Raw genomic sequence first — 27,966 nt, 5'->3', positions numbered from 1 at the left:
CTGTGGCATCACAGCATCAAGCCGGTAATGTGACCTATTCAGGCAATGGTTTAGCATGTATGATAATGGGATTGCTTGGTTTCGTTTTAGAGCAATGAATTTCTTGTGGCAAACATTCAATCTTACCAAATCGATCGCCGGCGAAGGTAAGTGATAGTTTATAAGAAATCGTGGAGCTGGGAAGATTGTGTAACCTGCCTACCATTTGTTGATCGTTATCCGCATCTTTTGTCTTTGTGCAACAAAATGAGTTTTACCAGTTCATTTGGTAAATCAACACTAGGACGCAAAATTATTCGTTTCTGAAACACATCACGGTATGTTTCATATCTGCATCAAATAGGGAACGATAAGACAGGAACTAGTAGATTGGCTGGTAGCACCGTTTACCTCATACATACTACATGTGCAATTATACGGAATCTTTATTCTGTCTACACGGATTAACTATAAAAAATAGATCCGCAGAATGGAACTCGTGTACTATTGTGGTGTAATACTCGTGCACTCGTGTACTATTAGCCATGGCTCTATCTTACCTATTGAACAATTAAAATGTTTGAATAATGTATGTTTCAGTGTTATATATTATAATCATTTTCGGTGTAATGTATTACACCATAAAACTAAAACATAAAATCAACCAATAGCATATAAATGTAGTTTTCTGTTAGCACGTTCGTCATCCACGCGATTGCCCAATATCTTTCGAATAACGATCTGACGTCTCTTTTGTGTCAAGTGAAGTAAACAAAAAAACCTGCCCAGGCCCAGGTTACACTGGCTTGTGAACTAGATAACCAAGCTGTTAACAAAATCCTAATTAGAAGCGAGTATGTGTGTGAAATGCATATAATATCGCGTTTTTTGCATGGAATTTTAATTTGTGAATTACTTGGAAACCGCAGCATTTGTTTGAAGCGGCAAAACTTCATCATTTGCTCGAATATCAAGTTTATCTGTGGCGAGATCTGGTAGTTCCTCTTTGTGCTGCTTGTGTCGCCTGGGTGTAGTCATAGTCGCTTGCAGCACGGAAAGAAAGTGTCTGCCGTACAGCACCCAACCGAAGTGGTTAATATTCTGCTCTTTCGCTGTTAACAGACGTTGAGCAGTGAAGTAAATCTATCGCGAAACAGTCACCCGTTCGTGTAACGTATGGTCGTACGTATGTTTTGCGTTAAATGATAGTTTTGTTGCGCTCAGAAGTGGCGATCTGCTGCGGTCGTGCAAGTGCATAAACGCATCCTCCCGGACGAGGCATAATAGCGTGCAGACGAGTGAAGTGGTGCTTCTTGATGTTACGCCGAAGGTTTGCACAAGGTTTTCGGCTGTTGTGCGAATCAGTTGGTTAGCAGCTGTTTTTTCTGGCCGGGAAATGAGTCTCCCCAGTTGTTTATGCACGTTTTCTATGGTGGCTTAGGCTAACGGAGCTGGCAAGGCTGCTCATTGCGGGGTAGCCCTTGCCCTAATCCCTCTTGGCTGGTGTTCAAGAGCAGGACAAGCAAATGCGAGTGTGTGTCTTGAACATGTTTTGAAAAACTCAAAACATTGTGACGAATCTGACGAACATTCAGTGGTTTTGGTCGAGCGGCATGCACAAAGTAGTATGTGCATTTGTATGTGTGTCCATGGTGTGCAGTGTGTTGAGTGAAAAACGACATGGCCGATGCGTGAATGTCATAGGCGTTTTTTGTTGTTTGGTATTCATCCAAGTGAGCGTTTTCCAGTGCGATTAGTTACATTGTGCTGCTCCAAGGCAACGCGGCAAGTCAGCATAATCTCCATCGAACCGGCACCTTATCTCACTTCCAGGGGGAGGTAAAACGCGCATCAAATATCCATCACCCAACCCTGCTAATACGTTCACGCAGAAGTAGAGTTAGTTCACAAAACCTTCTCCGTAATGCGATACTCCCAACAACCACCCGTCAGCAGGAAGAAGTGCACCGATAATTACAATACAAAGAAAGGAAAGCGAAAAGTGTCAAAAGTTGAATTATCTGCAATGGGTGCATGCGTGCCTGTGACAGGTTGAACCGAAAGTGCATTCAAACAGGTGTGCGAACCTATACCAAACATCGACGTGCGTGTCGTTGAGGCCTTCAAAACCGAGTACCAACTAAACTATTTCACTAACAACCCTTCTACTAACAATTGGAATAACAGATTGATTTTTAGGAAGACTGAGAAGACTCCACATGGACAGAAAATATTAAACAATAAGATGGAACGAAACCAGCTTTAGTAGATCGATGTAAGAAGAATGTGCCACTTGAGCAGTAAGTGAGAATCTCCGAAAGAGCCAAAGAAATCAAGCCAAGAAGAAGTATTATTCCTCCTTTCGCTGCATTCGATCCCGTTACTCTTCCAGAACACCGAAGATGAAGCCACAAAATATTGGCAGCAGCAGAAAATGTGAAACTGTCGCCACAAAATGTTGCAAATTGTAAAGAGAAGCCTGTTCCTGTTTGTACTCCTGTCCTCTGGCTGACCGCGAACAGCCCCTTCTCACCTGTCCGAGATTGGAACAAGAGCAAGCATGTAACACGAAATGAGGCCAACGCACGTACCACCGACAACAAGGATTCGGATATCGTGAAGAAAAGAAGAAGTAGATCAAGAGATATGCAGAGAGAGATAGAGAGAGAGAGAGCGAACGAATGATAAAAAGTAGAAGAATAAAGTCCCTTCGAGAGGGACTTGGCTGGCAGCACTGGTGGCGGAAAGTTGTTCGATTTCTTTCCTTTGCGTGCGCCCTTTTTGCGCACTAAAGGAATAGAACGAGCAAGGGGTACACATCTCTTCATGGTAACGTCCATAAAGATCCCGATTCATTACTTCTCCTAGCTTATTTACTTACCACGATAATCCCCCCAAACGCTCAAGATTCTAATATCAATCAAGATCAAGATCGTGGAAACGAATTCTTGATTACGGGAGTAATGATTTGAAGACTAAATTTTAGTCTCCAAAAACCATGTTTTAAATTGGTTGTGGACATTTTTGCAACTGTTCATTTCTTCGACAACAATGGAAAAGATGTGTCTTTCCCTGCCGGTTAAAATACTTTCCCGTTCGCATTGAAAGCGCGAGGGAAAGATCGATCCTCGATCGGTCGGTGGCTTTGGCGTGCCGTGGGTGTGGCTGCCGCCCATGCAACACTATACTTGCAGTCAAATTATTCGCGATCGTCGGTTCTTTTAGGTGCGAAACTTTTTTTTTCTTTTTTTAATTTGAGTTTGAGACTTTTTTAACGGTTTTACAGGTTTGAAGAAATTATTACCTCCAAATGAGGTGAGCTCATTCGATGGCAAAACACGCACATTTGTGTGGGACGAAAGGGAACTACAACTAGCGCAACAAACGGGTAAAGGAGCCGTGAAGGTTTTTTTTTTGGGGGTAAAAAACTTGGCCATAGCCATAGCTTGAGATTGAAATCGCGAACGCTTCGGCGTTTGTTAGTTGTGAATCAAGTTTTTCTGTTTCTTTTAGTAGCGATACTAGCTTGTACGTTGTGATCAATGGAGCGCAAATTTGTAGCTGTGCAAGCAAAGGTGCACGGCAGTCCGACACACACCAAATGAAATCAATTACTAATACAGTACAAGCCGTTGTTTTTTTATTGTATAAAAGTGCAATTTTTAGTTTGGAAATTTCTAAGCAATGCTGCAACGTTACCGGATATTGTTGCACATAAAGTTTCGGAGGAATGTTTTCTTAAACATGAGTAAATAGTTTTCGAAGGAAGGTTATAGACGATCCGACAATTTAAACGATCGCGCAGAAGGAGTAGCCCCGAAGTACTGAGGGTAGTAAAATTAACGTCTTGATTAGATTGTATATTTTCTACTTGAATAAGCATACAACACGCTTGGCAAGAAGCTACCTCCTTTCTGAATCGTCTTTGAAGTCTTCCCTCGCATACCTCTTGTTGATGCAAACCACTAGTGTGTTGGTGATGTTTTTGTGATTACTGTTTGCAAGAGAAAAAAGATTCGGTTTCATAATGATGGTGAAATGAAAGTATCCAATTATAGATACATTTACGTTCGGTTTACAGGCGGAAACATTAAAAACTAGGAAGATGGTTTCTTCAAATAAAAAAAAGTTTTGGCTATTGAACAAGATGCAACTAAGTTTGCATTTCCAAATGCGCTGCAAACGCTCAATGATAGTATCAAGTCTAACAGTGTGTGTTTTAAGTAATAACACCTGCAGCTGCCCTTCACTTGTACGAAGGATATATGCAGTGAATTAAATAAACATGTTTAAATTAATCATTTAAGATTAATTTTCTTTTTTTTTTGAGCGCTTGTAGCATTCTAAAAACAGAGACCACAATTAACGAAAATGTAAATGATAAGAAGAGAGACTTGGCAGCAGCAACAGCCGGTGGGAAAATGGCAAAGTTAAAAAAAAAATCTTATGAGCAACCACCGGTGTCTCGTTAACCCCTTAACCCAAACGTCGCACAAATGTGCCGTTTGGTCGAAATTCAGTCAGACCTCCCCTCTTTTCCCACATCTCCCCCACTACTTGATAGCAGCCTGTATTTGGGGTGTAGTGGGAACGTGAGTGAATGTGCATCCGCCGTGTTGCCACTTGGAACTGTTTTATTTTGGAAAAAGTTCTTCGTTTCGGTTGTGGTTTTAGTCGACGAAGGCGACGATCGTCGATCGTATCCGTAGAAGATCAGCAGACGGTGGACGGTGATGGAAGGGTGATTGAAGCGACGGCATCCTCCTCATCCACCAAATCCTCCTTTGGCCTATGAACGATCAACCTGAATCGTTCCGACACCCGAAGAACACACTTCGGTCTGCCAAAGACACAGGGGCACATCGGCGAATATGTGCAAAATTTTCGCCTCCTTCAAACAGCCGACACGAAGACGGGAATGTAACGCAGGAACATGAAGAAACATAAATGCTCCCACCTGCCTGTGCCTGCTCGCAGCAAAGGCGGCCCACAAAGCTCGTCGCGCGAAACGCGCGAATAGGAAACTTGATCTTTGTTTGGTATTAATTCTCTTTCTGCATGTGTATGCTATTTTTTGTTGTGTAGCAAGTTTGGCACACACAAAAAAAAACCTCCCGAATGAGGAGGCAAATAACAAAACAGCCCCATAACTACTACCAGAGGGCCTCTATTTCGTAGTGCTGTTGCTGCTGCTGTTCGGAAAGATTGAGAGCTGTGCACACACACACACACACACACACAAACATGCATGGAAGTGGATGAAGAGGAGGTCAAAGGGAAGGATGCGCTAGGGACACGGAGGCAGCTATGTTGCTCATTAATGCATTTTGATGCTTTTTCTTCTGCTGCTGCTCCTTGTCGTCGACGAGTGGGAAACTGAGCGACCGGGACCTCGCGGCCGATCGCACAGTTCATCATATCGACAGTTGCGCCGGTAGAGAAGCGTATCGGGAAGGAAGAAGGGGCAGCACACCATCGGCACACACCGTACAAGAGTGATCTGAATCGCGCGAAACGGTCAAGGAATGAACCGGTAAAACGGAAAAGAAACGGCACGGAACAAGCACGTGGAGGGGGAGGAGGGCCGCACGCGAGGGCAAACAGAAATTTGCCAATGGCCAAGAAAATGAAGTCAAAAGAGGGCCGGTTGGCATTCATCTCTATGTGTGCGTTCGGTGTGTGTCTGCATGGATCGATTTGAGGAACTCAGGAACAGGAAGAGTAGAGAGGATGTGCTGATCTGGTTGAGCAGCAGCAGCAGCAGCGCCATCGGGTGCAATAGCCACCAGCGGGATAAAGCTCCTGCGGGCGCACGGTTCCATTCTGTGGCCTTCGCCTTCGCGCAGAAAATGAGAGCGAGAGAGAACAGATAAAGGAGGAAAAGCGTATAAATCAACATTGCGTTCACTCTCGGGTTGCACGCGAAACCATCACCACCGACCGGCCAGTGGAGAAAGGATTGGGTGGACGGCGCGCATTTCAAATGAACTCCCGGGGGCCACAGGCACGGTGCAAACGTGCGAAAATGGAGTGAAGCGGAACAACCAACAAACACCACTATCATGGAGCAAACCACCCCACGATGGAAAGCGGCCGGGTACGTGTACCGGGTCGGGGTGGTGTTGGGTCTCCATTCGATCGAGATATATCGCACAAGAAGAAACGTATCGACGGGCAGCAGAGAAGAAGACGTTCCGAACCTACAGACCTACACGTATAGGCCACCCCAATGTGATGTGGTTTGGTACCTTTGGGGACTCTCTTTCACTCTTTTCTCTCTCTCTCTCTCTCTCTCTCTCTCTCTCTCTCTCTCTCTCGTCGATCTTTCGTCGAAGAGGAAACGCAACAGAACCGAAATCATCTCTGTTGCCCTGGCTCCGATCAGTGTGCGTTGCGTACGCGCGGACACGTTTGCGCAGAGTTTTCTTTAACGGAAGTGCAGTGCTAATGATGGGATCACAGTTACTCGGGAAATGATTTCACCAAGAGATAAGGCTGCCCGGGAAAGTTGGGATGCTGCTGCCGGGTCCGTTGCTTTGTTGTTCTGCACTTGTAATCGTTTTCTTTCGATTAATAAGTCTTCATTTGTGATTCTATTTGTGAAAAAAACCGTTTGCACGGAAATTAAGACGCCACTTGGAGACTTCCATCAGTCACCGAGACTAATTGAAGCTTGTGTGACCTTTCTTTCAATGTAGTTAGTGTAGGTGCGTCGCGATCATCGGTAGAAAGACCGTTTTCATCAATGGCCGACGATCGGTCTTGATATGGTGTTAAGTGTTAAGTGTGCAGTAGTGGTGTACCTTCCGAAAAGCAGGAACTGGTGATGGCAAACAGTGGTGCTCGGTTGGAGACTAGTTGCGGCATATAAAACACGAGTGTTCCAGTTGTGGCCAGAGACGTCAGTCTCTGACGGCTGTGGCCACACGCATACACACCCATCCATCCACATCACACATCACAACTTATCTCCTTCATCCTTCGTTTGCTGGGGGGACGAATCTGCTCAATACCAAACCCCGGGGTGTCTGTTGTGTGGCAGTGGACGAGCAATGGGTTACGATTTGGCCCGGTTTCAGGGTGATGTTGATGAAGAACTGATCTGTCCCATCTGTTCCGGTGTGCTCGAGGAACCGCTACAGGTGAGTAAAAGCTAATGGGCTGCTAGCGAAACGTTTGTACTCCTACTGTCTTTTGCATCTTTTTGAGCGTGGTATTTGGGTTTTGTTGTGTTTCTGCTTCATTCACATTAGCTTTACGCTTTACGGAAGAGAAAGTAAATGCAATTTTTTGGGTAATTTCCTATTCGATCGTATGGGATGATGATGGGCTTCAAACAAACGGATTGATTACTGTCTGATCGCCAAAGACACCGTCTCGTTGGTGGAGTACTCAACCGAAATATAGATATGTGTATTTACTTCCGTATTAATGGAGCATTGTTTCAGCATTAATATTGATTGTGGTCGTAAAACGTAAGGAAGTTTCGGAACGTGAAAGATAGTTTGCTGTAAATATTTCGGCCCGTCCGTAAAGGCTTACATTTAAAAGTAAATCAAGCAAGTATGGTGGTTAGTTGATAAAATGGACGCGTGGTCGTTTTTAGATAACAGCGTTGAAGCGTGAACATGTGAAGCGTTGATTATCGCTAGTGCTTCTTTGCAATAATTTAAAGAATTTTTAACGTCAATCTTTGACTTCTTTGTTTGATGAAATACATCAAAGAATGATGATGTTCCTTAAGCGATCTTTTTTACGTTACTCGTTTCTATTAGTGCAATACGCGGATAACGCGCGTTTGAAATGATAACAGAACGATAATACAATTGTGTTGAAACACACAACAGCACTGACTCTAAGGTTGTTCCACAACGTTAAGCTTTTGTCTTAATAGAATTACTATTCTGCCATAACATTTATACGTTATTAAACATATTTTTACACAGTTCATACTCACTACGCGGTATGGTCCGGAAGGGATCTGATCCTCGAATTAATAATTAAATCCTAATGGTAGTTGAAACTTATGTGAAGTCCTACAACCTGGGATGTTTTTTACCATTCTAAACTGATAACCGACAAGTTAAAATGTAAACATCCTAATTATCACGACCGCAAACATGGAAAACATCCTCGAGGATGAATTTTAAGATAGGGAAATCGCTCCTTATGATCAAATCACGATTACAAATAAGATTAACAATGATATACTGGACAAAAGTAATGTGCGGGATGAGTTAAAAATATTTTTATCTCAAATTGCCGTCATTAGATACATTGTAGCATTTTTACACTAGTTACGTATGTTACCTGGGTTTATACTATTTGTGCTTTTGAGCATTGATACTTGTATGCACGCCACTTACCGTTTATAGCAAAATGAAACAAATAGTTAATATTTTCCTGCTCTCTGTTTTAGGCTGTCGCGTGCGAACATGCGTTTTGTCGCGGCTGTATCACCGAATGGCTGTCACGGCAACCGACCTGCCCGGTCGATCGAAATCCCATCACCAACAACAACCTGCGCGCCGTGCCAAGAATACTCCGCAATTTGCTCTCTCGGTTAAACATTACGTGCGAAAATGCCATGTACGGTTGCACGCTCGTGCTGAAGCTGGACACCCTTGCAGCGCACATTGAGGAGTGCGAACACAATCCGAAGCGGCCACTACCATGCGAGAAGGGGTGCGGCTTTGTCATACCGAAGGACGAGTACAAGGATCACAACTGCTTCCGGGAGCTGCGCTCGTTGGTGCACAGCCAGCAGCAGAAAATGGGCGAGCTGAAGAACGAAATCAACGATCAAAATCTGGTGATAAACGAGCTGAAGCGGGAACTGAACCTGGTGAAGGATTTTATGCGCGCGATGCGTGTCTCGAATCCCGCCATGCGTGCCATTGCCGATCAGATGGAGCGGGACGAGGTGATGCGGTGGTGTAACGGGCTGGCAAGGGCCCGGGTGACTCGCTGGGGTGGTATGATCTCTACACCGGATGATGCACTGCAGGTGGGAAAGCACCTTCTCATCTCACATCGGCAGCTAACGAGAAATGTTCACTTTTTTGCAGCTCATGATCAAGCGGGCACTTTCTGAGTCTGGCTGTCCACCGCACATACTGGACGATCTGATGGAAAACTGTCACGAGCGACGGTGGCCCCGTGGTCTCAGTTCACTGGAAACGCGACAAAATAATCGACGGATATACGAAAACTACATCTGTCGGAGGGTTCCGGGTAAATGCAGTCGAGAGCTCTATTGGATAAATGCACTAGAACCTCTGTAACATTTAAACTCACTTCTTTTTGGTTCGATTTTAGGCAAACAAGCGGTACTGGTTCTGCAATGTGACAATACGCATATGAACGAGGACGTGATGGTAGAACCGGGGCTGGTGATGATATTTGCTCATGGCATCGAATAGTTAGCGGGCGGGGAGTTGACTAGCAGCAACAACTACTGAGGGCGTACTTGATATGTGACCATCTAGTGAAACTCCAAAATGCATTACGATACTCATACTGTGGGCTATTGGATTGGCCCACCACTATCTCCCCGCCCCCGCGCACAGTCCATCCATCGTCCGTGTTTGTACGTTAACATTTCGTTGCTGATAATAACTACATACGACCGTTGATCTCGGAGTGGGTTTCGGTAACCGGAATCCCTTCTTTTCCTACTACTAGCTGGGTGCCAAACACTCAGTCACTGCAGAAGGAGATAGGGTGCCAACACGGTAGCACCCAACTGCTCAGCAGCATCCCAAAAAAGCTGAACAAAAAGCAGCTTTATGTAAAAATGAAAAGAAAACAAAAACAATTAGGTACGCGAACAGCCGTCGGGTACTCACAGCCTTTATGTTAAGCAGTCCAAAGTGAACTCGAACTTGTCTCTTCTTATTTGCTTTAAAATTATTCGACAATTTTAATAAGCCTTTCAGAACGCTGTCAAGAAACATTCGATTTTGTTGTGATTGAATTGTAGTTTTGTTTTAGTGCACGTTTTGGCGATGCGCATTGAAGGAGTGGTACTTTTCATAAGCCAATGCTTCAATTCTCAGCCTTGCATGCCGAGAATGTGATTACGACGCATGGGAGCATGAAAGAGCGGAAAATTAAACCTTTGTATATGAATTATCCTCGCTGTTGACTGTTCTGTCGAGAGTGGAAATTGCATCTTACTTTCTTTTTATTTTTTACTTCTCTGTTTTCAAGACAACCTATTCAAATAATTCAAGCTTCGTTTAATGAATTGTGTAAGCGTTTTGTAGTATAAATGATGAGCTGCTATAAGAGAACATTGGCGCGTGTTTGCTTGCCGAAAAACAATTAACTCTCCCGGCAAATGATTGCTATTCTGTTATTTCTGCTGCTTACATTTTACGTTGTTATTGTAATTATAATTCAAACCCTCGGGATGGTAAAACAAAAGCGCATTTTATTTAGCGTTTGTGTGATAAGTTACGTATGTAGGAAGAGAACAGAGAAGAACCCCGGCCCGGCTTCTATTAAACCGGGAAAAAAGTTCTTCCGTGTTTTTCGCAATTCGTTGTACAAAAGTAAAGTTGAGAGCACAACCTCCTTCCGCTGCGTAACCTAGCGGAACAATGCTTGTGTTAGTTACTAAGGTACTCTATTCACCTCTTTATTAAACACTAAACGATAATTAAAAAACCAGGAATTCGTTAGCATGATGGAATGATTGGACGCATGTATGTGGTGGGATTGTGTGATTGACACTTTATGAATGCGTGCGCACATTTGAACGAGGTAATGTGTGTTTGTGTGTGTGTGTGTGTGTGTGTGTGTGTGTGTGTGTGTGTGTGTGTGTGTGTGTGTGTGTGTGTGTGTGTGTGTGTGTGTGTGTGTGTGTATGTTGAAAAGAACAAGGAGTAGTAGTACTACTAGTGGTAAACTTACTCGTAATTTATGCTACGAATAAAAGGTCGAAGAACACAAGTCGGAATAAATGTACGCTTTTGCTCTGAGCGTGGAACAAGTGGAAACAATTAATGAATGTGTTTTTGTAATTTTAATCATTCTGTCACGCTTATTATAGTCTTTAATTTTGCTACAGAAAACTACATTTGCTATTGGTGTCGTTGATCTATGAACTCAATCTAGAAATCTTATTTATTTTTTATTGATTATTAAGCATGACGGAACGTTGCCGTATTGTCATCTAGAAATATTAATTGTTTACAAAATGTGTACTGAGAGAGGCGGATTTAGCCCTTCTGAGGCCCGCCCTAAGCGGAAAAGGTGTTGGGGCCCCTATAGGAAAAGGTGTTCGCGCGGGGGTAGGTAGAATGGGAGTAGACATGGGAAAAACCATTCTTTTTTAAGATTGGGTATGGTAAAATTCATTCAGTTTCGTGAACTGATCGCGTGCGACAGTTCTTCCGTACGCAGTTCGTGCGGCGACAGTTCTATGTACCGAAGATTCTTTGTGCCAAAAAGACATAAGAACTGACGGTTCAATGAGCTGCGGCTCTTTTACAGGTAATTAAAATAACACTTTTGATGGTTCTTCCGCATGCAGTTAGTGCGTTGTCAATACAATGAACCAACGAATACATACCCAAACCGTCTTAAGGGTCATCGGCACATAGAACTGTCGTCGCACGAACTGAATCGTCATTCAGTTCAGATTCAGTTTGCCCATGCTTAAAGAGGATTCTTTCGCTACGGGCAAAGGCCTCTGAAGGCAGCAGTCGGAGCCCTCCATCCATCAGATTCGCCAGTATTTACAATTCGTTGTGGGCGTCAGCTCGGCCCACCTTTCGAACCGGGGGCTCCACGCGACCGCTCGGTCCGCCTATGGGAAGATCCGCCTCCGATGTACTGTATACTGCATGTGGCAATAATCCAAATTCCTTGCAGGCACGATGTACTACGTAATTAGACTTGTTGCTTACTGTGGAAACTGTAAACGAAAGGAGAAACTTTTGCTATCAAATGATAGATGGCGCTCGCGTGTTGTGGTGAATTGAAAGTTGGTGAATAGGTGAATTCCATTTTTTTACATGAAAAACGCCTTTTTGTATTCGTTTGAAAATTTATTTTATTTGATTTCACAGATAAAAACTATCGTTTACAATGTGCCTTTTACATAATTTATCATCTCACAATTCCTGTGGCGTGGTTGCCACTTTTTGGAAGAACTCCACCGCTACCAATCCCTCCAGGCTGGTGAACCAATTGAAATTATTCTGCACCGTACTGCGGGCACTGTCGGCCACCGATTCAGAAACCGTTGATCCCAAGCTGCTCAGCAGTTGATTCAAACGATCCAGCTCCTGCTGGTTGTTTGTACGGGAAGCAATGTTCGATACGGCACTGTTGAGTGCCGACTGTCCCAATCGCTGTATGAAATCGGTCAGTTGACCCGGTACCATCAGGAAATCGATCACCGCATCAACGCCTTCCCGACTAGCACCGTAAATAGCGGAAACGATACGCGTTCGTTCAGATGCAAGCATCGCTTCGAACTCACTGCCACTGCCAAGAGCCACCTGGAGCAAAGCGGACAGCTGGTCCGAATTGCGCGCACAGGCTAACGCATCGATTAGCACGGTACGGTGTGCTTGGTTGCGAGAATTTTTAAACTGTTCGTACACCCAAACAAATTCTTCATCGGAACCGGTGGCCAACCCATTACAGTAGACAGCGGTAGCAATGTCCGGATGCACGGTGTTGGCCTGGTGCGCAGCGGTAAGAGCTTGCTTCATTTTCGTGAGACAATCGCTGTGCCCAATCCGGCAAGCCCACGTGGTGATGAACTGCTTGAGATATTTGTGTAGTAGCGTTTCGTCGTCCGAGACACTATCGACAGTCAGCGTAGGATAGATGTCGAGTAAGAGTCGGTTGACGTACACTAGGAAATGGTCGTAGTGTTCCGTACCGCGTAGTTTGTTGTTGAAGAAGGTAAGAGCGCTACCGGCCGCTGTCCACGGTGCGTATTCCGTTTCCTTGCGTAGATATTGCATCAAGCGCAGCGGAACGGCAATATCGATCTGTTCGGCCCGTGCCAGATTGTAGGCATCGTTTACCAGCTGTGCCCGGTTACGGTGATGGATCTGTTCCGGGTTGGCGTGCAGCGCTTCGATGAGAAGCTCCCAATTGTGTGCATCGTAGTTGACACGATAGTACCCGGTTTGCTGGCGGTTAAAAATAATCCACTGATCTTTCGGTACATTGATTTCAATTTTTTGGGCCTTAGACGAAAGCCAAGCGTATCCTTCGGGAGTAGGTTCGAAATCGGGCTGATTGGCAGTGGTAAAATCGTACGGAATGAGGTACACATGCGTGTTCGGGAGCTTTTTGTTGGAGAGGAAACGTTCCTGCGAAAGAATTGCTTCCTGCTTAACGTCTCCGTATGTACGGTAAACATTCAGCACCGGGAAGCCAGGCTCTGACGTCCACGAATCCATTAGCTGATGGACGGTAACACCGGCTGGCAGTAGGGTAGGAGCGTTAGCCACGAGTGCTTCCTGCAGTCCGGAGTAAAGGTGTTCCGCTGTCGCACCATCCAATTGTCGAGCGGACATGTAAGCCTTCAACCCGAAGCGCCAAACGTCATCACCAAGTGCCATACGGAACATGTTCAGCACGCTACCCGACTTGTCGTAGGCGACCGTATCGAACAGGGCGGCAATTTCGCTCGGTGAGGCCGCGTTCCAGTTCATCGGGCGGATCGTTTCGCTTGCATCGGCACCGAATGCGTTCTGGATCACCTCCACCGTAAATAGGTCCCAGTAGTTGCCCTCTGGGTAGGCTAGCTGCGCTGCATAGTACTCGTAAAGAGTGGCGAAGCCTTCGTTTAGCCAGATGTACTCCCACCAGTGCGGACTGACCAGGTTACCGAACCACTGGTGAGCGAACTCGTGGGCAATGATCGTCGTAACGCTCTTCTTGTTGCGATAGGAGTTTATGGCCGGATTGAATAGGAGGACAGGCTCACTGCAAAAAATAAAAATAAATAAAACAAACATCATGAGTAGTGGATCTATCGATTGTACAACAATAAAACGATTTTTGGAACGCGATAAGATCAGTCGCTGTTATACCATAATGGAAGATATGAAGTATATAAGGCGTTTGGGCATATCAGCTAGTTCCTGTTGGTGTCTTCAATGAGTCGACAATTGGTGGATGCATATAAAGCGAGATTACCCACACAAGGGACAGTAGCAGGAAGCTTAATCAAACCATTTTACAGCATCTCATAACATGATAATGATAAGCAGGGTGTTACTACTCACCCATACGCTACCAGGCCCCAATTTTCCATCGCTCCTGTACCACGGTCGGGGATCGCAATTTGAGTCATCTTAGGCATATAATCATAGTACGGAATGTCCATATAATCACCGAGCGCATCCAGGATCCTGTTTCCCGCCTCCAGCGGGAAGGCCGTCTCCTCGAAAACGTTCGAGCGCGCGTAAACCGTCTGCCGGTCAGCGGTACGAATCGAAAAATCGGTCACAGCGAACGCTAGCAGATAGGTGGACATTTTGGGCGATTTTTCAAACCGACTCGTCACGTAATCGGCATTATCCGGATCAGGAACGGGTGCGCCGGCGGCGGGCATGTTTGCCACCGCATGGTAATCCTTCGAGTGTGTCAGTTCCAGCTCGAACGTTGCCTTCAGCAGCGGTTCATCGTAGCACGGGAACGCGGAACGGGCGTGCGTTGGTTCGAACTTGCTCGACGCCAGATAGTGACGGATTTGGTTGTCGTCCAGATAGGACGAGGCGAAGAAACCCATATTGTTGTTGTTCTGCAGCGTGCCTTGGAATTCGATGCGCAGGAAGTACTGCGATCCGGCCGGAAGCATTTGAGACAGCGTTAGGGTAAGATGTTCCGTGCGGGAATCGGTCTCGTGCGCAAGTTGTTCGATCTGCGGTCCCGCTACACCACCGGTGGCTACTTCGTGCAGGAACGCCCGTTGCACCGATAGTGCCCGGTTAAGCAATGTGACGGTTGTGCTCGGTTCGTGCACATCGAACAGAATCAACACGGTGCCACTAAATTGACGGTCGTTTTCGTGGATTGCCGTACGGAGGGCGAGATGATAGTGTACCGGGGAGGTATTGTTGGGAAGCCGGTAAGATTCATCGAGCGTCTGTTCGGCACGACGGTTTGGACCACTGAGCACTTCTGTCGATTCCTCAGACACGAACGTATTGTCGGACGGTTCGGCAAGCCACTTCCAGGCGGGACGTCCTGCGTGTGCGGGGCTTGCTGCCAGCAGAAGGCAGCACATCAAGTTGAGGAGCAATCTGCGTGATGGCACCATTCTTCTTGATGCCTACTCACAATTTGTTAAGCTACACGACGATATTCAAGGTTCGATGGATCCCTTTCGAGGGATTAACACTAACTGAACGGGCGGAACTCGATCCTAGTCTAGTATATATGCCTACCGGGGTGACAAGACTGGGGCAGTAGAATTATTGATAGGACAATTGTGTGTTTTCCAACTGTTGAATGGTCGAATCGTAAAGATAAGATAATGCAACAGATAAAGGATGATGAACGATCGACGGATATAGAGTAGGGATGGGGCAAAATTCATCCCTTCAAACGTAGTAGTACCGCCAGGGACAGATGGCACAATTATCAAACCATTTGACATACGTAAGGTGATACGGGACATTTCACTGCACTAGTCCCATGCACTAGTTCCTCCTGCTGTTTTTACAACTCTGTGGCAGAATAGTGTGCTGCAATTTAAGTAGCTTGCGAAGAAGATTTTGAAGGCCTCGGCTTCGATAGATAACAGGTGATTGCAAGCTTGTTGAAGCGAGTAAGCTCGACTTTGTTGATGGATCAGCAGTAAGTTTGTTGCGGAACTGCCCACAGCTAATCTCTTACCTCGCCATGAATGAATACCGGAACGATATTTCGTGTATTGTTCACACTGCTCAAGATAAGCGTGGCTCACACACAAACAGTAGCGTTTTTATTGGGTGCTGATTATGCTGCAATCTTCTCATACAATACACATTCAGATATGGAGATATGTTTCAAGTGATAGCTAATGACTATTGCTTAATATGACGCCTGGATTTGGTTGATATCTCTACTGAATTAAGGGTAGTTCAAGTTACACGATAAGAAAGGCATCGATGAAGATCAATCGTGGTATTGCGGTAGCGGCGCTATTGAATAGTCAAATTTGTCAGAGGTGACGAGGCCGGTAGAACCTCAAGAACTACCCTGAAAGTGTCCCAGAGAAAACTATCGAAGCTTTAAGGTATCAAACCAAACTTTTTATTTGCAAACTCAAATCAAAACAGCATCCCGGTGCATTGACCAAACCAGTTTAATCGGTAAAATCGGCAAAGTACGTCGTCGACAGGACTCCTTCGTAAGTTTCAAACCAGGCCGCATTCGTCTTGACCGTGCTGACAGCCGCTTCAGCCGTCGCCGGGCTAACCAGATCACCGAGCGCCGCCAGGAATTGTTCCAGCTGTTGCAGCTCAACATCATTGTTGGTGCGCGAGGCCACATTTGACACGACACTGTTCAGCGTTCCCTGTCCGAAACGATCGACAAACTCCTGTGCAAGCAGCGGATCGGACAGTGCTTCAATCAGCGCTTCCACACCGATCCGACCGGCCGAATAGATCGAGGACACGATGCGCGAACGTTCACTTGGCAGCAGACTGTTCAGCTCGGAGTTGCTACCGATCGCGACGGTAAGCAGGGAGATAAGCTGCGATTGCTCCTGTGCACAGCCCAGCGCATCGATCAGCACCGACCGCTCTGCTTCATTGCCCGAGCTGATCATTTGGTCGAACAACCAGCGGTACTCCTCATCGGTGGCACCCTTCAGCCCGTAGCAGTACACGACGTACGATACGTCCGGATGGACGGGAGTGTTCGTTTCGACGGCGGTGTGCAGTGCTTCGGTCGTCTGGCGAAGACATTCGGTGTATCCGATTCGGCAGGCCCAGGTCGAGATGAGCTGCTTCAGGTATTTGTCCAGTAGCGCTTCATCCTCCGGCACGGTAGTGATGTCACCGAGGCTTTCAAACACCGGTCCGATAAGAGCGTCCACGTACACGATAAAGTCGTGGTAGTTGGCCGTTCCGCGCAGCTTGTTGTAGAAGTAGTTCAGCACACCGTTGGCCGCTGCCCACGGGACGTATTCGCGTTCGTTCGAGAGGTAGCGCAGCAGATCCAGCGTGAGTTTCATATCGTGACGTTCGACGCGGGCAAGATTGAACGCATCGTTGATCAGCTGGGCACGGTTCAGTCGGTGAATGGCGGACACGTCTTCCTGCAGGGCCTTAGCAATGAGCAGCCAGTTGTGTGCATCGTAGTTGACGCGATAGTAGCCCGTCTGCTGCTTGTTGAAGATGATCCACTCATCGGCGGCGACACCGGTTTCGACACGTTCGGCCTTCGACGACAGCCAGCGGAAGTGCTCGAGCTCGTCAAAGTTCGGGTTGGATGCCTTGGAGTACGAGTACGGAATGTACCAAACGTTCGCGTTCGGGGAACGCTTGTCGGAGTAGAAACGCTCCTGGGAAAGGATCACCGAACCGTCATCGTAGTTACGGCGTACGGTCAGCACCGGATACCCTGGCTCCGTCGTCCAGGTGTCCATCAGCTGCTTGACGGTGTACCCTTCGGGCAGCACGTCCGTACCGTCAATAGCGGCCTGCAGACCAGCGTACAGATCGTCAGCAACAGCACCGTCGAGCTGACGGTTCTGGAAGTACACCTTCAATCCAGCGCGGAAGTTGTCGTCACCGAGTACCGTTCGGAACATGTTTAGTACGCTTCCAGCTGGAAGGGAGGGAAAAGCACATTGTAAGCATCAATCATAAGCACTAGAAAGAGGCGGATCTCCCGGCACTTACATTTGTCATAAGCGATAGAATCGAAGAGTCCCGAAATGGCGGACGGCGTCGTCGCATCCTGAGTCATTGGACGAATAGAGTCACTGGCATCCGGTCCGAACGCATTCTGCACGTTCTCCACAGCGTACAGATCCCAGTAGCGTTCCGATGGGTAGGCAAGATCGGCTGCAATGTATCCGAACAGGTTGGCAAATCCTTCATTCAGCCAAATGTAGCTCCACCAGTGAGGACCAACCAAGTCACCGAACCACTGGTGAGCCAGCTCGTGAGCGATAACCACAGCAATACCCTTCCGTGTACGGTACGTGTTACGTGCCGGGTTAAACAGCAGCGCCGGCTCACCGTACTTCACCAAACCCCAGTTTTCCATAGCACCGCTTCCCCGATCGGGGATAGCCATCTGGGACAGCTTGGGCATATAATCGTAGTACGACACATAGGTGTATTCGTTCAATGCGTCCAACACTTTAACGCCCGCTTCCAGTGCAAACTCGGCCTCATCGATTGCGTTCGGTCGCGCATACACCTGCTGGTTACCGTCTTCGATCGCTACAAAGTCCGAGACGCCGAAGGCAAGCAGATAGGTGGACATCTTTGGCGTCGGTCCGAACTTGGTCGTGACGTATCCTTCGTGCTCCTCGGACGGAACAATCTCCTCTACCGGCATATTCGAAACGGCATTGTACTCGCCACTGTGCGTGATCCAGAGCGTGTGGGCAGCCTTTAGTAGCGGCTCATCGTAGCACGGGTACGCCATACGTGCGTTAGTCGACTCGAACTGTGTCGTACCAACGTACCGACGTTCACCGTCATCGTTGACGTACGATTTCAGGAAAAAGCCACTGTTGGAGGACGTCTGGAGCGTACCACTGTACTCTACCGTCAGCACGTAGGTACCGACCGGCAGGATCTGACCCGGGTGGAACGTTAGCTGCTCCGTACGCTCATCCAGCTCGTAGTGCGGGAATCCAAACTCTACCAGCAGTCCATCCTCTTGCTTGGCGTACAGTGCAGCGGAAGCGATTGCCAGCCCACGGTTGTGCACGGTGATCGCGTCCGTTGGCACCACTACGTCCAGCTCAATGTCGACGATACCACTGAACGCACGGCTGCCGGTGTGGAGGTCCGTGTGCAACCGGATGGTGTAGTGCGTCGGGACGGTATCGGTCGGCAGACGGTAGCTCTGATCGATCAGATCATCGCGAGGACTTACGGTGTCCGGTACCGGGGCGAACTCACGATCACTCCAATCGCGGTGTGCGGCTGGACGCTGGCCAAACACGGCTAGCGTCGAGCTGGTCACCACCAGCAGCAGCAGGGAAACGTTCTTGCCTAAATGAAACACCATCTCGTCTAGTGCGAGACACTGTGAGATACAGGGCGCAGGATGGGCCAAGTTTTATACCGCGCCAACGCATCTGGAACAATAAGCAGATATGCTAATCAGCCGGCTGGCTGATTGACGAGCGAACTTCAATTACACAATAGGCTCGTTTGCCCTCAATCCGGTGCCATCGGGTGTTACACAATTTTTCTTCTTCCCCCAAATTTCCGAATGGGTTCGGATGGATAAGTGAAGTGATAAGACATTACACAAAAGTCATTTGCCTACAGAAAATGCAACCACTTTGTTTGATTTCCTTTTGTTATTAAGATCTAATCTTATCAACCGGCGAGCCCGTCGATTTCACGTGATTGACAATCGAAGAAACTAGAGGCCTCGTTGGATGTACGACATACATCTTCTAAACAGGTGTGAATGAAAACCGTCGCTCGCACACCTATACGCTGTAGCTCTCCAAGAACTCGCCAATAATTAATCCTTCCGCTGTGGTGAACCATTGCGGACGTGCCATTGCTACATCACGGGCGGTGCTCAGCGTAGCCGGAGACAGAATTCCTGCCATTGCCGTCAGCATCGTTTCGAGACGTTCCATTTCTACCGGGCCATTAGTGCGCTGGGCAATGTTCATCACGGCGTTGCTGATCGTTCCTTCCCCAACGATTCTGTTCGATCGAAAGAGAGAGAGAGAGACAGAGGAAGAGCGAAGGAGTGTGTTAATTGTGTCAAAAACAAAGGGAAAATACTCGTGATCGATACTTACGCCATGATTTGTGACACCGAAACAGTATCCTGCAGCACATCCATCAGCGCCATCGTTGGTATCCTACCACCGGAGTAGATCGCCCGGAACAGTTGGTTGCGTTCGTCCGCAAGGTACACAAAGTTTGTGTCCGGCGTTGCGCTAAACAAGATGGTGCCCAGAAGCGTCTTAATGTTGTTCGCGTTCTTCGAACATCCGAGCGCGTCGATCAGGTCGGTACGTTCGGCTTGATTACGCGATGCCATCAAACGCTGGTAGATGAGCTGGAACTCGCTATCGGTATCCTCCTGCAAACCGTAACAGTACATCACGGCTCGTACGTCGGGATGTACTGGGATCGAGCTTTCTGGCTCGACGGGAGCAAACTCTTTCCTGAGTGCTTCCCGTGATCGTTCAAGACAGTCCCGATAGCCGATACGACAAGCCCAACCGGTAATCAGCTGCCGTAGGTACTTGTACAGTGTCGTTTCGCCTTGGGCAACAGTGTCCACCGACAGCGTGGCATATACCTCCGAAATAAGCTCGTCAACGTACACCAGGAATGCGTGCTCGTGCTCGGTTCCGCGCAGTTTGTCGTACAAGTACGTTAGCACTTTGTCCGCTGCGGACCACGGTGCATAATCGCGTTCGGTGCGAAGGTAGCGCATTAAGCGCAGCACAACGGCCATATCAAGCAGATCGGCCCGAGCCAAATTAAACGAATCATCTATTAGCTGAGCACGGTTGAGGCGATGGATCGCGTTGCGATTATCCATCAGAGCCTCGGTAAGTAGTTCCCAGTTGCGGCGATCGTAGTTTACGCGATAGTATCCTGTCTGCTGCTTGTTAAACACGACCCACTCGTCGTCGGGTACGGATGTTTCTATTTTGGCCGCACGTGACGACAACCAGCCCGTGGTTGTGAGGTCATAAAATGTAGCCGACGATTTGTGCGCGTAGTTGTAAGGGATGTGCCACACATGGGTCGTCGGTAGAACGCTCTGCTCGAGGAAGCGTTCCTGCGAGAGGATCATCAACCCATCACGGTACAGTCGGCGGACATTGAGCACTGGGAATCCGGGTGCATCGGTCCAGGAGGCAAGCAGATCGCGGACGTTGGCGGTTGACGGCAAAATGTCCTGTCCCGCGACTGCAGTCTGAAGATGAAGGGCTAAGTTCGCCTCCGTTGCTGCGTTATACTCACGATCGGTAAGGTACTGGGTCAATCCTGCGCGCCATGCTGTATCGCCGAGAACATTGCGGAACATGTTCAATACACTGCCAGCTGCAAAACGAGAAGAAACACCAACGATAAGGATTCAAGCGCCAAAAAAAAAACAGATGCTGAAATAAACCTGTACCTTTCTGGTAGGCGATAATATCGAAAAGACTGGACACTTCGTCCTGCGTAGCCGTGTTCCAGTTCATCGGACGAATCTGTTCGTTCGCATCCTGTAAAAACGCTCGCTGCACAACTTCGCCATTAAACAGCTCCAGGTACTCGTCACCCGGTTCGGCCAACCGTGTCGCGTAGTACTCGTACAGCGTGGCAAAGCCCTCGTTCAACCAAATGTAGTCCCACCAGCTCGGGCTGACCAGATCGCCGAACCATTGATGGGCGTACTCGTGCGCAATGACGGTCGTAACACGTTTACGATTGCGATAGGTATTTACTGCCGGGTTGTACAATAGCGACGGTTCCCTGCAATCAATCGATATCGTGGCACGATAAGCGGGATGGGTTCTAGTAATCAAAAAATGCACCCCGTCTGTTCTCCGACCTACCCGTACGTCACCAGACCCCAGTTTTCCATCGCACCGGTGCCCCGATCCGGAACAGCGATCGAGGTCATCTTCGGCATTTGCTCGTAGTACGGAAGCTCCAGATATGAACCGAGTCGCTCGAGAATAGTAGCCCCAACAGTTACCGCATACGATGCATCATCCTTAGCATTACTGCGAACGACCACGTTGTGCAGGCTGTTGCCGACTGTGACAAAATCCGTCACAGCAAACGCCAACAAATAGGTAGACATTAGCGGGGTCTTTTCGAAGTTGCTGATCAGATACTCCCGGTTGGTAGGATCGATCTCCGTGCCGATCAGAGGCATATTGGCGATCGCCCTATAAGTACGGTGATGCGTAATCTTCAGCTCGAAGGTGGCCTTTAGAGCGGGTTCATCGTAGCACGGAAACACACGACGAGCGAGCGTTGCCTGGAAGTGTGTCGTACCAACCGAACGCCACTTATTGTCATCATCCCGATAGCGAGACACCAGATATCCGCTCTGATAGTTGCGCATCGATCCACTGTACGTTACGGTCAGCATGTACCCACCGGGTACGAACGTTGCAAACGTGCGGAACGTAATGTGTTCCTTCACGATGTCGATCTTGTACGTTGGTGTATCGATCAAAATCGGTCCAGTAGAAGAAACCCGATACAGGAAGACTGCCTTAATATCGAGCTCCTGGACGTGCATAACAAGCGTTTCGGTTTCCTCCAGCACGGTCAGGTAGATCTCTGTGGTCGCATCAAACGTTCGCACATCGTTGTGGATATCGGTGCGCAACGAGATGGCGTAGTGTGTCGGGATGGATGTGTTCGGCAGAAAGTACGTACTGTCCACATCCCGCACGGGTGCGACCGCAGACACACCCCGGGAAGCGAAGGAAACTGGCACAAAGTCACGATCGTCGGGAAGGGGATGTACTGCAGCATATACCCGGGAGCAATCACCAACAAAGACTAGCGTTACGGCTAGCAACAACACGTACGGATTAAACCACCGTCGATGCCCGGTAGGAGGACACCACTTAACCATTCTGTAAGCCATCGACATTGACACTGAACGATCGTGGTGCGCTGCCCTGGACACTTAAAAGCCCGTTGCGCATCAGACAGATAAGACGATTCGGCAAAGGGTTCGAAACACCAATTCCAGTGTAATGCAGTCATAAAGTATGGGATACATCATTTAGATATCGGGTGCGCGACTAACCCTTGGTGAACCATGTTCACGCCTTCTGTGCTCTGCTGTGTCTGTGAGATCGGGCTTGATATACGTCAGAAGAAAAGATGTCCAGTTTTCCAACAGCAAAAATGCTGTAAATACGTTCTTCACATACCACACGATTATCGGATGGCTCACACACAGAAACATTCATCGATAACGTCTATCGTTTGTTTACGATCCATGGCTCGCTGCAAGCTAATTAATTGGTTGTTTCCAATCAAGTGTCCCAGGTGTATCTAATCTTTCTTCCTCATTATACAACTTACATACGACACGGCAATACATCTGCGTGGAGAAGTTTTGATTGAACTGATTATCTTGTCCCCTGTAAGAAGGGAGATTACTGAGCTGAACCGTTTACCGGCGCGTCAACGATTGATTCTGGCGCGAACTTTTACAACACCGATACCTCCCTATTCTTACCCTAAATCTGTTTGAATTGTGATAAGTTATCGCTTAAGCTTTCCCATCTACATTATGTTGCACACCTGCCGTATAGGTTCTCCACCAACATTTCATCCGTAACCGTCGCTCAGCACCGAGAGCAGCGTCAATTGTATGCAATGTGTCAAAAGCTTTCTGTTTTTTTTTCGGTCATCTCCTTCGCAAAAAGCTTACAGTGACAAAAGCAAAACCCTAGAGCGAACCTTCCCATGCAATCCAATTGGATTGTGGCGGAATGGTCAACCCAAATCCTGCCCCCATAAAAAAGGGAATTGAGAAAAACGCATTTACATATAGATTGGATTGCATTGTTCACTGCAGACGAACGACGACCAATGCACAAATAGGTCTGATTTGATTGGCTTTCACACCATGCAGCAGGTCAGTTTTCGGGAAGTGGGTGAAAGGGATCGGTCACACATGGTGCTCGCAATTTGCTTGTGCACGTGTGAAAATTGGACGGCTTTTAAACCATTCGGCTTCAATGCATTGTGGTGTGAAACGTTTTAAGCACAATTGAAGGGTTTTTTTTCTGGTGGAAAAACAGTACAAGGGAAGGTTGCGTTTTCGATGGACGATGGCTAGCTTTGTGAAAACTTTCGTGGAAACCGTCTTGTAAGATATTTGAGTAAGATTTTGTGAAGCTTTCTTGAAAGTTTTTCGAAGCTTTTTTGAGGAGCATATGTAGTTTCTTGCTGGAATGTCTTGCAAGAAAGAGGGCGCAGGCTTTCCGTTGGCCAAGATTTTCACTTGTAAAAACTCTCTTTTATACAATGTTTTAATAAATTTCTTTTCATTCAATTGAAAACCCGCTGCTCTGCTTACCCGTTCGATGTAACTAGCGCAATGTAGCGATCAATTCTGCAATTTTCATCCTACCAAATGAACCTTCCTGGCGAAGCCAGTTATTAGTCCATCCCTCGTCAATGTCCGGCAACGGATGGACACAAACATCTGCCCGGGAAAGCGTGGTACATCGGACGCAGAAAGGATAATGACCACCGGGCCTCTACTTGATTGGAGGCTGACAAAAGGAATGCATTATGTTGCACTTTCTGCACAGAAACCGTATCCCCTAGTAAAGGATTAGCACAGCGAACGTTCTTCGTAATGTCAACCGGTCATCCCTGATGGCTCTTTTTTATTTTGCTGGTTGCTTTCCAACGTAGGTAGGGATTTTTCCAACTGTCTCTTGTTTCGCCGTCGTTGGCCGTCGTGCAAAGGATTTAGCTGCGTCACTGCACTGCTCGGGCTAATGCTGACCGATTGCTAAAACGGTGGTCAAGCACCAAATGCGCGTTTGTGAACAGGAAATGGAGAAACTGGGCTGCAACATTGTTGCGAGACGGTGGTTTATTTCATCGTTGAACCCTTCTAGATTGCGGATATTGATTTTTTCCTCCTTGTTTTTGGCATACAGATGGATGGATGGTCACGGATCGATTAGAGTTCCCGTTATGGTTAACCGATTCTAACAGAAAAAAAACAGCGAAGGAGAACGCACAGCCAACTGTCAATGTGACAGATAAATCAGTGGACTGAGGCTGTACTAAATTCTGGCAATTGGTCCCAGACGCATGATGATCTGTCCTCTGGAAAAAAGGGAAAAGGTTACAGATTTCGATTACGATCGGTTGCGCTGAATTCTCTCGACTACCTGCACCAGCTGTGTGTCCTGCGGATTAGGCAGGATACAGTCCTCCATCCAATCACGCACACACAGACAGCAACAGTTGGATGATCTGCATGATCTCTGATAGCCATAATAACCGTTTACGATCACGTGGCCAATAACTGCAACACACAATACTGACCATGGCGCTCAATCTCACACAATAATGATGTGCTTATGATCGATTGATCGATCGATCGAACATAGCTGACTTCGACAACCGTGCACAAACAGGCTTCGCCGTCGACAAATGCTTTTGTTTTCCAAAATCCATATTTCTTTGTTGCAATCGAATAATGTCTCCATTGTGTGTGGCAAGGGACACACAAAAAGGATGTGGTCATAAGTTTGGTCACCTGTGCCGTACCATTGTTGGGTAAGCCTTTATTTTATGCAAGTCCCTTTCTTCGCCCTGACCACATAATGAACCCGAATTAACCGGTCGCCCGTACAACAACAATGGGAGTAAAATGGTTCACGGTTTGAAGGGAAGAAATTTGCCGAATCGATCGATCCGTCAAGAAGTGTTTGGCATTGTTTCTTTTCGTCCTCCGCTCGCAAAGGAGAGATAGGTGGGCACAGTTAAGACACAGAAAATGTACTGTCTTGGAAGGAAAACCGATCGGGAAAGGGTCATTTAGGGTTCGTTCGATCTTTGCTAGGCGTATTTGATTGTCTTTAAGAGCTGTGTTGAACATGATGATTACAAGACAAACCGTTGACGGACAAGCCGCTAACATAATCATCTTGGTTCGATCTTTCATGAGATTGTTTGTGTGGGAGAATTTATTTCAACTGTGTAGCATTTCAATTAATGATAAAGGATTTTCTCTGAAGTGGGCCTGCCTCTCAAATTTTTTAGGATAACGTCTTCTTTGGCTTGACAAATACAACAGGTTTTAGACTGCCATTTCTGGATTTCTTGTCTTGAAATGTCCTTCTCTAACCGGGAAGATATTCTTGCGTACAGAGGAACTGTTTGGCCAGTTTACAGAACTTGATGTACATGTTATGACAGTAAAATTATTGAAATCAGTTTATTTTGTTACTAACACCTCTTTACAATACAATTGTTATGGATTGAAATTAAGTTTTTGAATATATTTCTTAGGCTTTAAGAATCTTAAAGAACAGTACAGCTAACAGCTAATGCAAGTTGAGACAGATATTCTGGAGCCAAACAAAGCTCTAGACATCTGTCCGTTCCTAAAGCTAACTCGGCGAATAGGTTAGAAAGGATATTTATTCCATCCAAAATCTGCACCGTCAGTCCGAACCATCTTGAGCGAAAAAGAGTTGATCTTAACACCTTCAATAGGACCAATTTGCTATCGGAATATGAATCACACTCTGCTTCGCAAAGACAGCTGCGAAGCTTTTCTCTGAAAAGCTAGATCCTCCCTACCATCCGATTGACTGCGTGACCCTGGCACAAATAATAGATCCCGTGTGCACACGCGCCCACTCACACGTGCCAACCGAAATGATCGTATCATGATCGTTTAATTTCTCTTCCCCTTTTTTTCGCTTCTGCTTTCAGCCATCTCATCGTTTCTGCAGCGCAGCACGATGGCCACCCTCAACCAGATGCATCGTACGGGGCCCCACTTCAAGATACGGCCACCCCGCCAACCGCTCGATGGGAAACCGTTCGCGAAGGGTGTCGTGCTGAAGACGCTGATCAAGAAGCCTAAGAAGCCAAACTCTGCCAACCGGAAGTGTGTGTTGGTACGGCTTTCCACCGGCAAGGAGCTGGTAGCGTACATTCCCGGCATCGGACACAACCTGCAGGAACACAACATTGTGCTGGTGCGCGTTGGACGCTGTCAGGATTTGCCCGGCGTGAAGATTAAGTGCGTCCGGGGCAAATACGATCTGCCGCACGTGATCAAGCAGAAGTAGTTCGATGAATGGGCATTTGCATTTGGAGCGTAGTAGCGATAAATAAAATGCTGCATTCCTATGTTGTTTTTGCAGCGCATCAATTAACCATACAGGTGAGCTTTTCTTTTCGTTTTGGGAAGAAATTATAGGGAATTTCCAACAAAAAAAAAAAAAATCACACAACAGAATCCTTTTTCGGTAAAACGGCGAAAGAACCTCAAAGCAAGCAATCCGAAAAAGGAATTCAAGATGAAAGAAAGATGCCAACTCACTCGTCCAATAATGCTGACCACATCTGCACGAAGCAGCAAGCCGGCGAAGGAACAAAATTTGCATGAAAATACTTTCTCCGGCCAATTGGAAGGGTCGTGTTACGACGGATAGCTTACTCGAGCGTCCGAGTAAGGTAATTGTTTGAGCAAAAATTAGCAAATCATTACGGCAAGCTGCGGCACAGCACTGAAGGATAACAATTTGCTGCAACTTTTATGACTCTTTTGCTAGCTGGCACACACACACACACGGACACAGAGATGAAAGGGGTTAGATTTGTAAGGACATTTGTAAGGCGAAAGCAACGTTACCGACCACGTCCTCCTCCGTACTCGAGGGAGAACGGTCAAACAAATCACCCCGAAATGGTCAGTCAAATATGGCCAAGCGAGGAGGTATGCAATTCTGTGGAAAAAGGAAGAAAAACAGAGGATTTCTTGAAAAGCTTTCCTTCCTTGCCGAAACCCATTGTTGCAGCGCAACGGTAACGAGCCACGGGTGTGTGGATTAATGCCATTTTTTCCTTTTCTCGTGAAGGGGTTCGTCTCTTTGAGTCTTTCGTTTGCTAATGTTACCTTTCTGTTACCTTTCACTGCGTAACTTTGTGGCTTCTTGAAGCGGAAAATACACAAAATGGATTGGTAAAGAAAGAAGTACAAAACAAAAAGGCTCTCTTCGGTCAATTGAATATGGCCAGTGTTGCCATTTAACGTTGTGTTGTGATGCCGTGTTAGCGTGTT

At 47.0% G+C, this 27,966-nt stretch overlaps 6 protein-coding genes across 7 annotated transcripts in view; 2 read left to right on the top strand and 4 right to left on the bottom strand.

Annotated features, from left to right (window-relative positions):
• Window positions 1-27,966, bottom strand: part of LOC126558232 (protein elav-like) — a 381,245-nt gene that overhangs the window by 3,972 nt on the left and 349,307 nt on the right. The window lies entirely within an intron of this gene.
• LOC126559384 (40S ribosomal protein S12, mitochondrial) lies at window positions 71-26,971 on the top strand. The gene is made up of 2 exons (XM_050215533.1): window positions 71-146; window positions 26,610-26,971. The coding sequence occupies exons 1-2, from the start codon at window positions 95-97 to the stop codon at window positions 26,969-26,971; spliced, it is 414 nt and encodes a 137-aa protein (XP_050071490.1). The 5' UTR covers window positions 71-94.
• On the top strand, window positions 7,030-9,430 carry LOC126558593 (E3 ubiquitin-protein ligase NRDP1). The gene is made up of 4 exons (XM_050214633.1): window positions 7,030-7,121; window positions 8,399-8,986; window positions 9,048-9,213; window positions 9,298-9,430. Exons 1-4 carry the CDS (start codon window positions 7,032-7,034, stop codon window positions 9,399-9,401), a joined length of 948 nt encoding a protein of 315 aa, XP_050070590.1. The 5' UTR covers window positions 7,030-7,031; the 3' UTR covers window positions 9,402-9,430.
• On the bottom strand, window positions 12,093-15,277 carry LOC126556965 (aminopeptidase N-like). Its single transcript, XM_050212547.1, has 2 exons — window positions 14,241-15,277; window positions 12,093-13,938 (listed from the first exon to the last, which is right to left on the bottom strand). Exons 1-2 carry the CDS (start codon window positions 15,275-15,277, stop codon window positions 12,102-12,104), a joined length of 2,874 nt encoding a protein of 957 aa, XP_050068504.1. The 3' UTR covers window positions 12,093-12,101.
• Window positions 16,307-19,250, bottom strand: LOC126559804 (aminopeptidase N-like). The gene is made up of 2 exons (XM_050215978.1): window positions 17,853-19,250; window positions 16,307-17,778 (listed from the first exon to the last, which is right to left on the bottom strand). The coding sequence occupies exons 1-2, from the start codon at window positions 19,198-19,200 to the stop codon at window positions 16,307-16,309; spliced, it is 2,820 nt and encodes a 939-aa protein (XP_050071935.1). The 5' UTR covers window positions 19,201-19,250.
• On the bottom strand, window positions 19,634-22,773 carry LOC126556962 (aminopeptidase N-like). The gene is made up of 4 exons (XM_050212543.1): window positions 21,722-22,773; window positions 21,298-21,638; window positions 19,958-21,221; window positions 19,634-19,859 (listed from the first exon to the last, which is right to left on the bottom strand). The coding sequence occupies exons 1-4, from the start codon at window positions 22,771-22,773 to the stop codon at window positions 19,634-19,636; spliced, it is 2,883 nt and encodes a 960-aa protein (XP_050068500.1).

Source organism: Anopheles maculipalpis, chromosome 2RL, assembly GCF_943734695.1.
Source record: "Anopheles maculipalpis chromosome 2RL, idAnoMacuDA_375_x, whole genome shotgun sequence".
NCBI lineage: Eukaryota > Metazoa > Arthropoda > Insecta > Diptera > Culicidae > Anopheles > Anopheles maculipalpis.
The sequence above is the reverse complement of the archived record's forward strand: the minus strand, read 5'-3'. Positions and strand labels throughout refer to the sequence as shown.